At 34.4% G+C, this 16,808-nt stretch overlaps 1 protein-coding gene across 1 annotated transcript in view; it reads left to right on the top strand.

Moving 5' to 3' along the window:
• Positions 1 to 1,255: 1,255 nt before the first annotated feature.
• LOC105346222 (uncharacterized) overlaps positions 1,256 to 16,808 on the top strand; it is a 47,288-nt gene continuing 31,735 nt past the window's right edge. Inside the window, exons 1-3 of the mRNA XM_066066639.1 lie at positions 1,256 to 1,569; positions 2,717 to 2,761; positions 3,025 to 3,069. Of these exons, the coding sequence (XP_065922711.1) occupies positions 1,350 to 1,569; positions 2,717 to 2,761; positions 3,025 to 3,069 (310 nt within the window). The 5' untranslated portion in view covers positions 1,256 to 1,349. The remainder of the gene's footprint in view (positions 1,570 to 2,716; positions 2,762 to 3,024; positions 3,070 to 16,808) is intronic.

Raw genomic sequence — 16,808 nt, 5'->3', positions numbered from 1 at the left:
AGTCAGAGGGGTTATTTTCACTGCCAATATTCAGAAGACATAAAGCGTAAGAACATGTCGCCCACGAAGATACAGATATGCAACAGCATTTATTATTATACCTTAATATGATTATTCTATTATATCTGATTGGTCTAGAAAGTCACGTGACAGGGCGATGTTATAGAAATGAAATAGTCGATATACAATGTAGACAAATATAATTAAATCAAAAGTATTTAATCATTATGATTCTATTCATAAATCACAAAACCAGCTAACTATATATGATTTATGAAAGAAAAGTGAGAAAGTAACATGTGAAATCAATCAATCACGATGTTGATGTTGCAACTGTTTAAAAGTTAAACAATTATTAGAAATCAACGTATTTTGTGTAAGCATATGTTGTTTGGAATAATAAAATGTTTATTGCATTAACGTTCGGGAAATATGATTCTTCTTGAGGGAAAAAATCTTTATATATGTATTTCCCTCACCATCATGAAACTAATGTATTTTGTCAATTTAATTCTGAAACAGAGATATTATTACATGGTATATATATTAGTAGCAAAGCATGACATGTTGAGGCTGATGTGTCGTGCAATGATAGTACAACGTTGAACGATTACATGAGACATGTTGAGCAACAGTCTCACGGTCGCAATATACACAGCAGCGATTCATCTTGCGACTTTTAAAACTCAACATCACTCTTGAGAGTACACAATACGTTGTAAAAGGTTCGTACTAATGTTCGTTCGTTACACTGTGATAATTTGGACCGCATTCGGTGGCGTCTGAATAGTGTGCATGTCCACTATTTTGAGGAGACTTGATGCGAGCACTAAAACGCATGCAACTAATGCGAGAGCTCGTGCAACGAATGAGAGAGCTCGTGCAAATCTAAAAAAAATCCGGTCGCAAAGTGTTGTAAAGTGCTCGTGCGCCAATTGTGAAAGGGGCTGTACAAATTCCGATCGCAGTGTCGTGAAATGCTTGTGCGCCAATTGTGAAAGGGGCTTAATATGTTAAAAACTGAAAACATTCATAACTGCCTGATAATTGATATTTCATTTTAGGCCTTTATGACTGCGGTTTTTCACTTAATGACGCAGAGCTGATATACAATTAAAAAGAAAAATAGCATAGAATATTGATGAAATAAATAGCATGGTTTGCATCAGATATGACGACCTGTGAAAGAAAATTGTCTAAAAGCTGATAGATCTATCTATCTATCTATCTATCTATCTATCTATCTATCTATCGCTGTTTTATTTTTTTTTTCAGAAAACGGATTTAAAAACGTTCGTTTCCACATAGATGCAAATTTACATCATTTTAGTTTTGAAGATGAAACCAAAATGAAAGAAACCGTCGCCAGTATAGTTGGATGTTCTACAGAAGACGTCAGGGTCAATGGATATATCCGCTCGACTAGTTTTTATATAGTTTTATCGATCAGAGGAATTTACATTGATAAACTATTTAGTATAGAGCAACACGACAAAGACAAACTTAGCAAACTGAACATCGACTTTTTTGAAGATGACTTTCGCACAATAAGCTTGAAAGGAACAACAGGTGACATATGATATATATTTGACTTAAAAACTATTCCATTTTCAATGAATGAGAAGTTTTGGTAGGTAAAATACCGAAAAAGGAGATTTCTTAAAGGTACTTGGCATGATTTAAGCTCAAAACTTGAAATTTTCTTTTTCCAATTTTAATGTTTAGAATGTTTAATAAAAGTACGTTTAATGCTTTGTCAAAATTTGAAAGTCAAGAATTGAGTGATAAGCAAGATACACAGTTTTAAAATCTTTGTAAACAAAGCCTTAGCTTTGTTATTGTTTACATATGTGTTTTATTGGTATAAATCTAAATCAACCAGCTGCCTGTGTACCAGATTTGTCTGAACATTTTCTCTTCAAGTGTCGGTGCCAGAAAGAAACCGGTTCAAGACCTACCAAAAAAATTGGCCCTGCTTAAAAAAATCATAACAATTTTAAAATGCTCTCTCCAAATTTCTGAAAGAATAAATGTAAAACATTCAAGCTGTTTTATTGATTTTATTGAATGCCAAACATAACATGCATTTGATACATGTACGTGATATGAAGTCGCCATGACATTTATGTGTTATGTTAAAATGAGGGTAACAATTATTTACTTATCATATATCATATATCAACTTTAATTACCCCATCATAAATCTAAATAAAATCATTTGTATTTGTATTGCTTCAATATGAAATCAAGTATATCAAATAATGTATGTGTGATAAGAGGACGAGTAAACATATGCTTATCATTTTCTACATGTAACATTCAATATTTGGCATCGATTCAGTTGATTGACAGAGGTTGATACAGATTATAAACATGGGTACACTAACCAGGTAAATTTGAAGATTCACAGGATAAATCTCTGCCATTCAGTCAACTGAATGATATCTGAATGGTCTGGAAAGGTGACTGAATGGCACACATATGCCATTCAGTCACATTTCAGTTACCTTTCAGTCACCTTTCAATTGACTGAATGGCAGAGATTCATCCTGTGATTGTGCATTATTTTTGTGATTTTGTTTTGAATGAATTTTGCAAACTAGCTTTTTTTTTCTCAAACTCAGCTGGACGGGAACTCTTACAAGAATGTAGAATACTTATTTTAACATAAACTGCGTTGTAAAATCAATTTAATGTGTCTTGTTACCTTTCATAGGCGAACAAAAACTGAAAAGACGCACGTCAGACAGCATACCACATGGTAAGCGATTGTATAATCTGCTTTATTGGTTTCTTTTTAAAGCACAGCATGATAATTTCAATTCTCATTTGTTTATGGTGTATTTGGTATACCCATAAAATGTTGCCGAAAAAACATTGTTAACATTACTGTAAATGTAATTCGAAACCTTTAATTAATAAATACGGTAATATGTATGTGTCATGTATTTAAAACTAACATTCCATGTAACCAAAATAGTGCAAAGATATTGTTTGTAACATGTGTGTTGTTTTTCTTTAAAGGCGAGCCAAAACAAAAGAGAAGTGCATTACAATACAAAGCAGATGGTAACTATTATCGTTGACAGTTTATATACACCCTCTTTCCAATAATCTCAATCCACTGCTCTGATTGTGTGCTAATCAGACAACTCTTTGTAGCGAGTGTCTACAGTGGATTTCATGTTTCCCAAAACAACATAAGCTAACATCTCTGTCACTGGGGGTTATTACACACTTCACAGGATGAATGACGATCATTAAGTTCTCCTAAAAGATAACTTAAAGATGCTTAAAGGTAGCTTAAAGACGATCTTTAAGTCACTTTTAATCTATATGTTGCTTAAAGATGACTTAAAGACAGCGTAAAGATGGCTTAAAGGCAGCTTAAAGATTATCTTTAAGCCACCTTTAAGGACAACTTGTAGGTCCTTAATGTCCAAACTTCTTTAAGCCACCTTTAGGCTACCTTTAAGCCACCTTTTAAGCCACTTTTAAGCCATAAAAAAATCTTTCAATTTAATATTTTGCTTAATTTACCAACAAAATATATTAACTATATGATAATGGTAGAAAAGGTATCAAAAACGGTTTTTGTTCTAGAAAATAAAATGAAAAAAAAAAATAATCAAAACGCCCAAGACGAGGATTGAACCCGGGACCCTTCGATTACCAACATCACCTCACTTCCTCTGCGCCACGGCAACTTACATATTTAAGGAGCTTTTTATATCCTATATATCAGTAGATATTAAATCAATGTATTCAATGTGTATTTTTTACTTGAAAAGATCTGACTTCCATTCATATTGTAACAATCAATCATATAACATTTATAAATTACATGCATGCATATATTGAGAATGAAATACAGAACTTGGTCTTCGGTGAAAAAAAAATATATTATACCTTAATGGAAACCGTTAGGCTTCCTTAGTAAATAAGTTTAAACCGAGTAGATAAACGTTCATCTAATTCATAGCTAAATGAAATGCAAGGAAGAAGATGAAATCATTTCTTTTATTAAATGCATTGAAACTATTAGGGTATTAGTTCTACGCAATTTTCCCGGTTTTCATGATCACGGCGCCGTTCCAGTATGTTTAAACATTCAATTGTATACATGATTTTTAGACTATCAATTCTAAAACAAACAATATAACCAACTAGAGACGAGCTCGTTGCAAGCAACGATTAGGTTTTCCGTCGTAGCTGCGTCATACTTGTGACGTATTACAAAAAATTGATAGCTGACCATAGTACAATATTAGATGTGTAAACACTGAGAAACAAAGTATTTTATTTCTGTGACCGCGTAGATTTTACGGTGATAGAGAATTCGTCTGGATCTGCATCGGTCGTGTGCAGTACGAACCGGGTGAGGGAATGTTGGCGTAAAGTGTATAAGGTATAAGGTTGTGGCGCGCTGTGGGCCGTAAGCTAAAACGAAGGGTAGGTTTGCCGTATTCTCGAAGGTCCACCAGTATACAGTTCCAGAGAAATAAACAGGCAATTGATGCAGGATTCCACATTATTGGACGAGACTCAACGATAGCAACATTATAACAATTTAACAGACAGACATGTTACATGTTGGATATGGCCAGTAGTGGCCTCCGGACTCAAGACTCTGGGAGAGTCGGACGTGGCCGGGGCTGGCCGCCGTATTCCAGACTGCGCATTGACAATTGTACACAACTATTTATAAGAATCTTAACAATGAGTATAAATTGACAGGTAATGATATAAGTAAGCTGAGTGAAAGGTTCACAGACATAAAATAATTAAATAAACTCAATGAGTCTTTGATGTCCAAGAAATGAAAATCTGATAATTGCACAATGTTGTTTTAAGAGATTACAGTCCTTGAGACATGACACTCTGTCTCTTTGAAATCACATATAAAGTCTTAAATTAAAAGTGTCAATCACTAAATAAAGAAGTAACTTTGTTAGAAATAAACTGTGAGAAAAAATTACGAATTTTACAAGTAAAGTAAAAAAAAAAAATTATAATTGAACAGTGCATTTTGCACGATGATACTACATGTTTATAAGCAAATGCAGATCTTAACACGTTGTCTCTAGTTTGATTCGCCGCATTTTATTCACAGAGTGGGACTGGGGTTATGCCCGGTACGAAGGTAAAAAGACCATTGGCAAACGTTTTACACGCATTTTTATCGAACGCAAGCGCTAATGAATCTCTTAGTATATATGCGGAGATCCTGGAAATTTTACAAGGGGTTTTGAAGAATAATTTTGTATTTCGAGGAGGGGGAACATGCGCGGATCAGATTTTTTTTTCCGGGGAGGGGGTTGAAAAGTCAGATGGTTATTTGAGTTTGCCAAGGGATGTCCGAGGCATATTTGGTAAGTATATAATGTAAACGTAATTGAAAGAAATTTCGCTGGGGAGGAGGGGGGGGGGGGTCTGGAACCCTTCCCCTTCTAGATCCGCGCACGGAGAAGACCGATGCCGGTAATTTTACTATAATTTTAACATTTTTATTTAATTATTCATGTGCATAATTATCAGAAAACCAATATTACCTTTCAAAGCAGTTAAAACTTAAGATACGAACCATTTAGTCTCGGTGAGTATTGCGTCCGCGTACGAAAATAATGGCAATTTTCAAGAAACTCGGATGGACTATCTGAGTCCTAGGTCGTCCATCCGATTCTTTTTCTGACTAAAAGCTACAGACCTGCAAATAGAGATTGTCAAACTCTTATTGATTATGTCAATTTGATTGTCTCAAAGAATCATTTTTAAATCAATAAAGTTTTACCTTAAAAAAAAAAAAAGAAATCGGGCACAATTTTCAATGTTAGCATTTTACAATTTTATGGTCTAATAAAATTTCAAGAAACAACTCTTCATTGCTTTATCCGAAATATTGCATGAACAAAAATTTACATCGCATTTTTTTAATTACAAAAGGATATTCAAAATGAACTTGGATTAACCGCTTACAAACAGGCATAAAGAGAGACTGAGAACCAATTTCTTCTCTTTTTTTTTTTTTACATCAAAAGAAATTCAAAAATAAATCAAAATATATTTTTTCTTTGTATGCGTTAATGAAAATGTAGATCAGCAAGGGGTTCTTTGTCGTGCAAGCACCTACTTACATGTATAATGTAACAGATTGTTACACGGGTCTACAACGATGACAAATATCGAAAAGGCAATATTGTGGGTGAAGGATGAATGTGTAGTTTGTTTTTGAAGTTTATTTTTGATACATGTAATTATTTTTATCTGGATCGGTTATGTTTGTTAGTTTGTTTTGTTTATTAAAGAGGGGAATAAAGAAATGAGTAATTTCCAAGCACGTAGCATCGTTTTTGAAAGTGGGGGGGGGGGGGGCAAACTCCTCCAACAAATCTTGACAAGCAAAAAAAGAATTTTTTTTTTTAGTATTTTCCAAAATTTTCAAAATTTCACTCATAATTTCATGATTTTCATACCATTTTTTTTACAGGCTACAAAAATGGGGGAGGGGGGGGGGGGGGGGGGTGGGGGCAACTCCATGATAATTCAATTTTTTATGTAAATTTTAAAAACATAGTTGCTGCGAGAAAAAGTGGGGAGAGGACATCTTTATGTCATATAACATGTGAAACTTATTTCATTCCACCCACAAGCTTGAAATAATGAAATAATTTTAATGAAAACAATATAAATAGACGTCATAAATCCCATATCAAACGACATATTACCACTTGATTCTGCGCGTCTTTTTAATGAATTTATAAACAGCGGCAAATTCTAAAATGTATTTTTAAAGGTAATGTTAGCTGCAAGTCTGTAGACCTTGTATGAAAAATTTCGGATGGTAGTCAATTTTTCCGGGATACAGACCGAGCGGTGCATATATGCAGTTAAGGTAACTAAGAATGATTCCAATAAAATACTTTGTTGAGTAATGCAAGCTTTTAAGAAAGCAATACTTATATTTGTTTAAAATATAACACCCAAATACTTCGTCTTACACTCGCTATTTGTAGAACAAGCAGAACCAGTATCAGTCTGACCGGCCTCACCATATACATTGTTGGAATTTAATTGTCCTAGCATTGTATTGCTCTGCATGTACACAATTTCTTTTAAAAATTAAACACTTAAAGTGTTCATCTATATGGCTACACGTACATAACGTACACACGTGATTCAAAATAAACAACACGGAAAAAGGTAAAGAATTCAGTCATTGAGTCTACATTTTATAGAACTTGTAAAAAAACACATTGCGGGTCTATATGTTTGTTGATATGTCAATCTATCAATATACAGTTTGTTAATTATTTTCGATTGCTAAGGCTACAGCGTATTTGATGAACATTGAACAACATTTTTTCCATGCAACTTTTTTCCATGGAAGATAGCGAATGTATACAAGTACAAAGCATTTATAAAATTCATTGAATTACCTCTTTAGAATTGTGTATGGAATAAATAATTTATAAGTTGCTGCTAAAGGTTGTTTGGTATTTTCGTTTGTAGATGTTTTGCAAGTAAAAAACCTGAAACGCGGGGCAAGTCATAATTAATATCCCTAATAACCGTAACTTAAAACTAGCGGCTTTGGATTCAAATATTATCGTATAAGAATATTAAGTTCACTTTTTAAAATCATCTCCACGATGATAATTATATTATATCTATCGCTAATCAGTATTTTTTTTGCTTTAAAAGAATTGTTCTATCGGGAGCAATCCCGCGTTTGTTTAAATTGCCAGCGTACATTTGTCATGTCAGTAATACACATTGTGCTTTATAAGACGGCCGTGTATACGTATTGTAGAAAAGTTGAGTTTAATTACCATGCATTGGAACCATTTTATTAACACATCTCTCAGTACTGAAACAATTTAAAATGTCTCTGTTACAGTAACACAGTGCGGCGTTAAACGTGTACGTCCAGCTCTACAAGCACATGCACTATCGTCTAGGCGACGGCCTGAATACAGCTAGCGTCTCTCCTATCGATCGGTTACCTGAGTCTCGTATTGCATCTAAATATAGACAGGGGCACAGTTATGAAAAAAACAACAAAAACAAGGTCAAAGAGGTTCATCTATATGAAATGAAATTGTACATATGAATAAAAACATTTGGAAATTTTATGTGGAATTATTTTTGCGCACTACATGTATCAGTTAGTGCATTACAAGAAGCCCTTTCATAACCTCATAAACGTGCGCACCCCCACAAAAATGGACCAAACTGACAACAATTGTTTCTGCAAATACTGACCATAAATTACGAAAACATTAAATTGAATACTATAGAAGGATTCAAAATTAATTTCTTTACAACTTTGCTTCAATAATGCATTAGACATTTTTATTTCTTTTTAAGTTATTGACAAGAAACTTTGGACGCCTCTAACTCCCTAATTATAAGGGCCAGCCCTTTTTTCGGTTACCGAATGAAAGGTCTGAGTAAGGCCAAGAACTTTTAAAATACATGTTATAACAAATTTTTATCAGGTAGAAAACTAACACGGAAAATACGCGAATTTTTTTGATTTTTTTTCTTACCTTTATTTCAACATCTATACCACCCCTTTTATTTGCATTTAAATAATAAATAAAATATATCTCGCACAAATTCAATGTATTAGCTTCCGAACCAGCCCATCTTTGAGACTCTGCCAGTCATCGTTAAAGCTAAACCCCCTGGACAAAAGAAGTCGTTAAATTTTACTAAAAGGGGAATAATTCAAAACCGGATAGGGATTTTCCTCAACTAAAATATGCAACGACAACATCACGCGGCATGTTATCAGTCCTGGAAATTTGAAAACAATCAGTGAACAAACGAGCGAGATATTAAGGATCAAAGTTGGCGTCTAGAAGAAAAAAAAAATAATAAGAAATTTGAAAAATTTTCAGAATAATAGTAAGGTTTTCCGCTCCCAGCGGAAAACCTTAATTACGGGTGACGTATTTACTGCATGTGGCAATTGCAAATGATGTATACATACATGTATACTTATACATACAATTGTATGTGACATATTTACTCTTATACATATATTTAAACAATTAACCCCTATTACATGTATCACCGGTACAGGAATTAATTAGCCTCTAGATTTTACTCTTACATACATGTATCTTTAATTTGTAGACGTAACATTTTTAAAACCCAGAGTTAGGAAATAATACTTTGAAAATGAATTACAAATGTAAATAAACTTTTATTCACTAGACTTATCGTATACACATACATACTAAGATTTCAACGCATTCAGAAACCCTGACTTGCACCTGGGCACACCACACCTGTTGTGTATATCTTGTATATTCTGTGTTAGTTCTAGTGGTTTTTTTAAGTTGGACAAACAATAGACTCTAATGAGATATACACAAAAGTGCACCTGGGCATACGACACAACTGTTGTGTATATCTTGTTTAATCTGTGTTAGTTCCAGGGGTTTTCTTAAGTTGGACAAACAATAGACTTTAATTAGATATACACAAACGAACAAAACTATGTCTAGACAAGCAAAGCAGTAATATCCTGCCCGATATAACAAAGGCAGTTGAGAGTCCTTTCATCTTTAACATCAGAGACATAAATATTTATAAATAGTTATTTATGTCTCTGTTCACATGTATCTAGCAGATCTACAATTAGACATAGAAATAATTTAAATCGAAAAAAAATACATACCTTCAACCGATTATTAAATTAAATCATGCAGTTTTGGTTCATTATCTTTTTTTTTGTTTAATAACCGGATGAAGAGAGAGAGAGAGAGAGAGAGAGAGAGAGAGAGAGAGAGAGATATTTCACCGAATAATTTATAATAGGAAACAAACATACTTAAATATAATTTCATGCGCAAATTTAGATACGGAGACTGCGCTCAGACCTACAATAATTTTGAATAATTTTGAAGCAAAACAAAAATTATAAAGAATTTTATAACGGCAATATGTGTCCATCGGAGCGTTGTTGATGATAGCGATATGTGTTTAATGGAGCGACAATCAAAAACCGCCTGGAACACCCCCCCCCCCCCCCCCCCTTCCTTGGAAATTATATCATCACTCGGATCACCCCCTCCCCTCCCGATAAAGGAGCTTTTACATTTAATATATGTTTTATTGTTCAGTTTGATCAAAATTGACTTAAAGGGAACTTAAAGATGGTTTAAAGACAACTTAAAGGGAGCGTAAATACCACTTAAAATTGCTTAAAGGTAGCTTAAAGATGGCTTAAAGGTGACTTAAAGAGGTTTGGACATTAAGGACCTATAAGCTCAGCTTAAAGATGACTTAAAGGTGGCTTAAAGATTGTATATCCTTTAAGCCACCTTTAAGGACTTGCTTAAAGATTGTTTTTCGCCCTGTCTTTTGATATGAACACAGTTCCATAAAACATACTGGAACATTAATGTAGTTATTTACAAACTCAAAGCACACACTTACATGTAAGGGGAATGTGCAGTCATCTTGTACATATGAGGAAAGGAATGCAAACATTTCTTGAGCTGGCTTGTTTCTGCCCAAAACTGGCAGACAGTATCAAAGCAATATGACATATTACATGTTGTTTTATATGTAATTATGCATACAAGAACAGGACAAAACCTGTTTAATCAGAACAGCTGTCAAGCTGCGAAGATACAACCTTATTTTGAAGATTTACAAATCTGAAAAAAAATATGAAGGGGGTTCATTGGTGTCCTATCTATATTTGAATTACTTGACTCATGAAACGTCCTTTGGTGCTGGCATGTCTACTATCGCTCGTACTTTCCTAGGGTTTTACCTTAATACCACTGTTCGTAATCAAATGTTCGACATACCTCACTTCAGGTACACGGAACACCACTTTGCTCTTGTTAAACTTAAAGTTCACGACATCTTTGTAGCATCTGGTGTACCCGGGAATTGTGTTCAGCATTGGTCTCTCCTAATACTAGGATGTCGTTTACTATGCACTCTACGCCCGTTAAATCCGAAAACATCTCTTGTACTCGCTTAGAAAACACTTTTGGTACAAAGCTTATTCCAAATGGCAAACGCAGGAATCTGTTCCGACCAAATGGGGTAATGAATGTCAACATCTTTGAACTGGGCTCATCAAGTTTGCTGTGCCAAAATTCATGGATTGCATCGAACTTCGAAAACACGTTGTCTTGAAGGTTTTCAATCACTTTGTCGACTGTTTTTAAGCGGTAATGCTCTCTCTTAATTTCACGATTCAAGTCCTTTAGGACAATGCAGAGTCTTATCTTGATAGGTTTACGGACTGTAACCAGACTGTGTACCCAATCAGGGGGCTCATCTTGCATTGCGATAACTCCTAACGTTTTTGCTTTTAATACTGAGAGCGACAGGGACCTTCCTCGGTGGATGAATTATTTGAGTAAAGGTGTCGTCAATGGTGATGTGGTGCTTTCCAGGAAGTTTACTGAGTCCCTTGATAATATCTTCATATGATTTCAGTAGGGTTTTCCTTCAACAAGTCCTTGTTCACCGAGTGCACGCGCACAATAGATCCAATTTCTGTGCCGGCATTCTTTCCCAGAATTGATTAAGTATTTGAATTCACTATGAAAAAAGGCAAGTCGTACTTTTCGCCACGTACAGAACACTCCAAAGTCTTGATATCCTTCGGTGTAATTTCAGTTTCACCATATGTAACCAACTTGACGCTTGTCTTTGTGAGGTTTTGGTCATTCAGATCTAACTTGTCAAAGATATGTTACGGTAAAAAATGTTAGCTTTCACAGGATGAATCTCTGCCATTCAGTCAACTGACTGTCGCTTATGTCAATAAACAAATTATAATGCAACAACATAACAGGTATGGTAACATTTTTGGTCAAATTTTACTTTCAACTTCTATTTTTCTGTTTTTATTATTTAAAACGAATACGGAATACATTTCTAATGATCAAATAAAATTTGATTGTCAGTCGTAAAATAATAAACAAGATACAGGGTTCATTATACCCCCGCAAAGTTTTGGGGGGGGGGGGTATATAGGGATCACCTTGTCCGTCCGTCCGTCTGTCTATGCAATCGTGTCCGGTCCATATCTTTCTTATGGAGAAACATTGGAAGTTCTTTCTTCACACAAAGATTGCTTATGACCTAAGGGTGTGTCAGGACCTTGACTCAATGTCATTCGGGCGAAGTCAAGGTCACTGGCATGAAAAATGCAAAATTCGTGTCCGGTCGATATCTTACCCAAGGTCAATTGAGGTAGTTCAAGGTCATTGTTTCAAAAATGCTCAATTCTGTCTCTCCATGTCTTGTATTAATGGAAATATTAGAAGCTAAAATTTGACAGAAAGGTTCCTTGTCTCAGGCCACATACATTTTTTTTTATATTTTCATTCCTGTCTCTCTGAAAATGGCCTGCTCCGATGAAATTTTGTTTGGGAAAAATAGATGTGTGGAAAAAAAAATCGGAAAAAATTCGGGCTCAGTATACCAATAATTCAAAAAATGTTTAAATATTAACATGTGGATTTCGTTTGATTTGAGTCATACATGTAATTGTAACGGAAGGATGCAAATGTCCTCATGCATAAACAGTTAACTTAAAATAAAATGGAATTAAAGGATAGCAATTAATTTGTTTACTCATATTAGCATTAACAGTTTTAAAAAACTAGAGCAGTTGTTATTCATAGAAAATTGACAGTGAAATAGATTCATCCAATATTTTCTATAATAGCAAAAATACACGGGTTATGATTTTTGGGAGTTGATTTTAATCAACTCTCCTATGCAGTTACTCTGGCAAACCGAAACTGAAACAGTGTTTGGACCTAAGCACAAATCATCACCGCAGACAAGATTTAGTTCTTGAAAATAATCGATAAATTCGATGTTATGTACGCTAAAACATTTTTTTTAAAGGAAACTTATTTATAACTACCTAAGAAATAGTCAGATTTTAGATAGTACGAACAATTTAGAAGTTTTTGTGCAGTTGTATGTTTTCCTACGCCAGAGTTCAATATAGTCTCGTTCAACCATCGGCTGTCTCCGTACATCTCCGACAAGCAGAAAGTCAGTCTATATTTAGAGGTTGCATCATCAAGCTATCACGTGACCTGGTATCTCTAACTTGTCAGAGATTAACGGAGACAGCCGAGCATCTGGTTGAACGAGACTAGAGTTCATTATTGGTTGGATCCATACACTTCTTGAAATATTTCGATTACCGATACATAGTTTGATGAAATCAATCCTATTCTTAAATATTACACAACATGATTCATAAGAGGTTTTCTCAAAATTCTTGTCGGAAAAGTCCGAGAATCCATATTATAAAAATGTGCTTAATTCAAATAGAGATTATAAACTACTTGCCAAGCAAAATAACATATCGTTGATTTTAAGATACATGTAAATAATAATCGATAAAATCAACTCCCGTCAGTACTTCAGTACTTTGATTTTTATTAGCGGGGGTATCAATTGTGAGCTTGCTCACATTACCTCTAGTTATTATTTGTCATGAAACAGGGCTCATGCCCTGTTTTGGTTTAAGGCTCAATATGCCAGTAAAACATCTTTTTCAAGCTGATCAGTCTATATTCCTATTCATTTTAAGTAATAATAAACCGTTCCTAACGTTTAACACATCAATTTAAAGTCTGAAACTAGAATTTTCACTTCAACATTCAAAATGTAAACATAAAGCTTTGTTTACTTAGCAAAGCATTGTAAACTCGGTAACTCGCGTACATCTCAGCGAATAACACTCAAATTTTGGTTAACTATCAAAAATGCCTTACTAAAGCATTGTAAAGTTTCAGTCACATTACCGAGCGATGGTTAAACGATGTGTTACATGTGCGTTTTAGATGAAAATGGCGTGGATGCCGGCTGGACATCCGCTGTTATTGAACGGTGACTCAAGTGTGCTTTTCCAATCACATTTTCTTGGTCGTCCGTCCGTCTGTCTGTCTGTCCGTCCGTCCGCCAGTCAGTCTGTAAACTTTTAAAATTTTGAACTTCTTTTCCAGAACCGCTGAGCCAATTTCAACCAAATTAAACACAAAGTATTCTAACGGGAATGCGAATAAAAATTGCAGAAATGAAAGGCCAGTTTGCATTCAAAGCGGAAAAAAAACCTTTTAAACTGTAAAAAGGGGTGCATTTTGAAAATTCTTCTTCTCAAAACACTGTTGAGTCAAATTAAACGTAATTTATCAGAAATCATTCGTACAGAAATAAATATAAATTGCTAAATTTAAAGGTTAATTTTGATTCAAATTTGAGTTATAAAACAATAATAATAAAGAAAAGAAGTCAGTGTATAACTTCGGGTTCGGTATTCCATATTTTAAAAACGAAGTTTTGTATTTAAAGCAGACATATTGAACATATGATAAACGGGTCGGTCCGACAAAGATAAATTTTGTTTGTTGTTCAACAGTTCGCGTGCGAAGGGATTCTTTGAAAAATTCAAAATACATTGATGCCCATTTTTGTGAAGTAAATTGAGATTAAATATTTTGCGTTGACAGTTTTCACAAAAGACGGTGGTGATAAGTTGTTTTGTTTATCGTTTCATTTTCATTATTAAAGCTTTGTAACCTGGGTAACCATCGCCTGTATTTTGTATTGTTATATTCAGTAGTATATTCTCACTATATAACTCTATATAGACGAATTGTCAATAATTGTAATATTAGCTCGTCCGAAAAATATTGACCGGTCAATATTTTTTTGATATTGACCGGCTAGGAATAATATCTAGAGAACATTCCCTCTATTTCAAATAATCGCCTCTGATTAGTTGATTCGTGAACGATGACGTAAATAACTCTTCGCGACTCCAAAACAAGGTGAGGTCATAATAGACAGTCAGTCAAGGCAAGTAAACAACGGACGTGCAATGCGACGGTTTGCTATCATAACGGATATAAGGATTTGCGATTTACTGTGAAGTAAAATCAGGTAGAACATCTGTATATTAATTCTTTCGGTCGGCGGAATATCACCAGTGACCGTTTGATGCTGAGGATATTTTGGAAATGAACTTTGCACAGAATTGAATTCGTGAATTCTTTGTTTAGCCGAGAAAATTACGGCAATCTGTTTTCAATTACTTTCTTAATTTTGGTTTGTTTCTTCATATAACAAAACAAATGTTGACTGTGTTTTCGGGCAACATTGATTATATTAGCCCCCTTGGGACGACAATTTTGCCCTCCGCTTCGCGTCGGGCAATATTTCGTCCCTCGGGGTCTAATATAATCAATGTTGCCCTCAACCCCAGTCAATATTTGTATAATATTTACGTATCAAATCAAACATAGTCAAAAACAGTTGACTATGTTTATAATAAGCAAAAATTGATGTATTACCAACGTACTAAAATACATTTCATTCTATTGGTAATTCGGTATGATCTTTTGCGTAATGATTGTTCATGCAATGCGTTTTGTTGAGATGCTCAGCATGGTCTTGAGTCGTTATGGTTTTAAACAGATTTGAATATAGCTGACGGAAATATGTAGGTATATATGTGATTCTCTTTGATAAATAAAAGGTGGTCTTTTTGTTTTAGTGCCTGTTTCTTCTATTTTACAATTTTCTATTCATTATCCATATTTGAGTGTTAAGCTTCAAATTGTAAGCAAGAAAAAGAGCTTTACTCACAATTCTATCTTTGTACACAGAACTGAGGCCATTCTTTCTTTTGTTTACATTTTAAATAGTGAAAAGGAAATACCAATTTAAAAAATCTGAAGTTGAATGTTATTAACATACAAACGTAAACAAGAAATGACTCAAACCTAGCAGAATTGTGAGCCTTGTATCTAGCTTATAATTTTTCGATTGACGCTGAAATTTTGGTTGATCATAAGAAATGTATCGCTAAACGCTATATACTTGTATATATGGCACAATATTCTTTTGAACGCCCACATAGTCATTGTTGCTCAGGTGAGCGTTGTGGCTCCATGGGCCTCATATATCTTTTTGGCAACATTTATGACCAGCACAGGACGAAAAACCGTCTTTAAGCAAGTCCTTAAAGGTGGCTTAAAGGTGACTTAAAGGAGCTTAAAGGCTATACAACCTTTAAGCCGCCTTTAAGTCACCTTTAAGCAAGTGCTTATAGGTCCTTAATGTCCAAACTTCTTTAAGCCACCTTTAAACCACCTTTAAGCATCTTTAAGTGGCATTTACGCTCTCTTTACACTGCCTTTACACTGTCTTTAAGTGGCCTTTAAGTCAATATTGATCAAGCTGAACAATAAAAACATATATTAAATGCAAAAGCTCTTTTATAGAGATGGGAGGGGGTCATCCGAGTGATAATATAATTTCCAAGGAAGGGGGGGGGGGTGTTCCAGGCGGTTTTAATCGTCGCTCCATTAAACACATATCGCTATCATCAGCACCGCTCCGATGGACACAGATTGCCGTTATAAAATTCTTTATAATTTTTTGGGGGTTTCAAAATTATTGTAGGGATGAGCGCAGTCTCTGTATCTTAATATGTGCATAAAACTAATTAAAGTATGTTTGTTTCCTATTATAAATTAATCGGTGAAAAAAATCTCTCTCTCTCTCTCTCTCTCTCTCTCTCTCTCAGTTCATCCGGTTATTAAACAAAATAAAGATAATGAACTAAAAATGCATGATTTAATTTGTTAATCGGTTTAAGGTTTGTATTGTTTTCTTCAATTTTCATTATTTCTAACTCTAGATCTGCTAGATACATGTTAAAGATGAAAAGACTCTCAACTGCCTTTGTTATATCGGGCAGGATATTACTGCTTTGTTTGTCTAGACATAGTTTTGTT

The sequence above is a fragment of the Magallana gigas genome, chromosome 1, assembly GCF_963853765.1.
Source record: "Magallana gigas chromosome 1, xbMagGiga1.1, whole genome shotgun sequence".
Lineage (NCBI taxonomy): Eukaryota > Metazoa > Mollusca > Bivalvia > Ostreida > Ostreidae > Magallana > Magallana gigas.
Note: the sequence above shows the minus strand (reverse complement) of the source record. Positions and strands in the feature narration are given on the sequence as shown.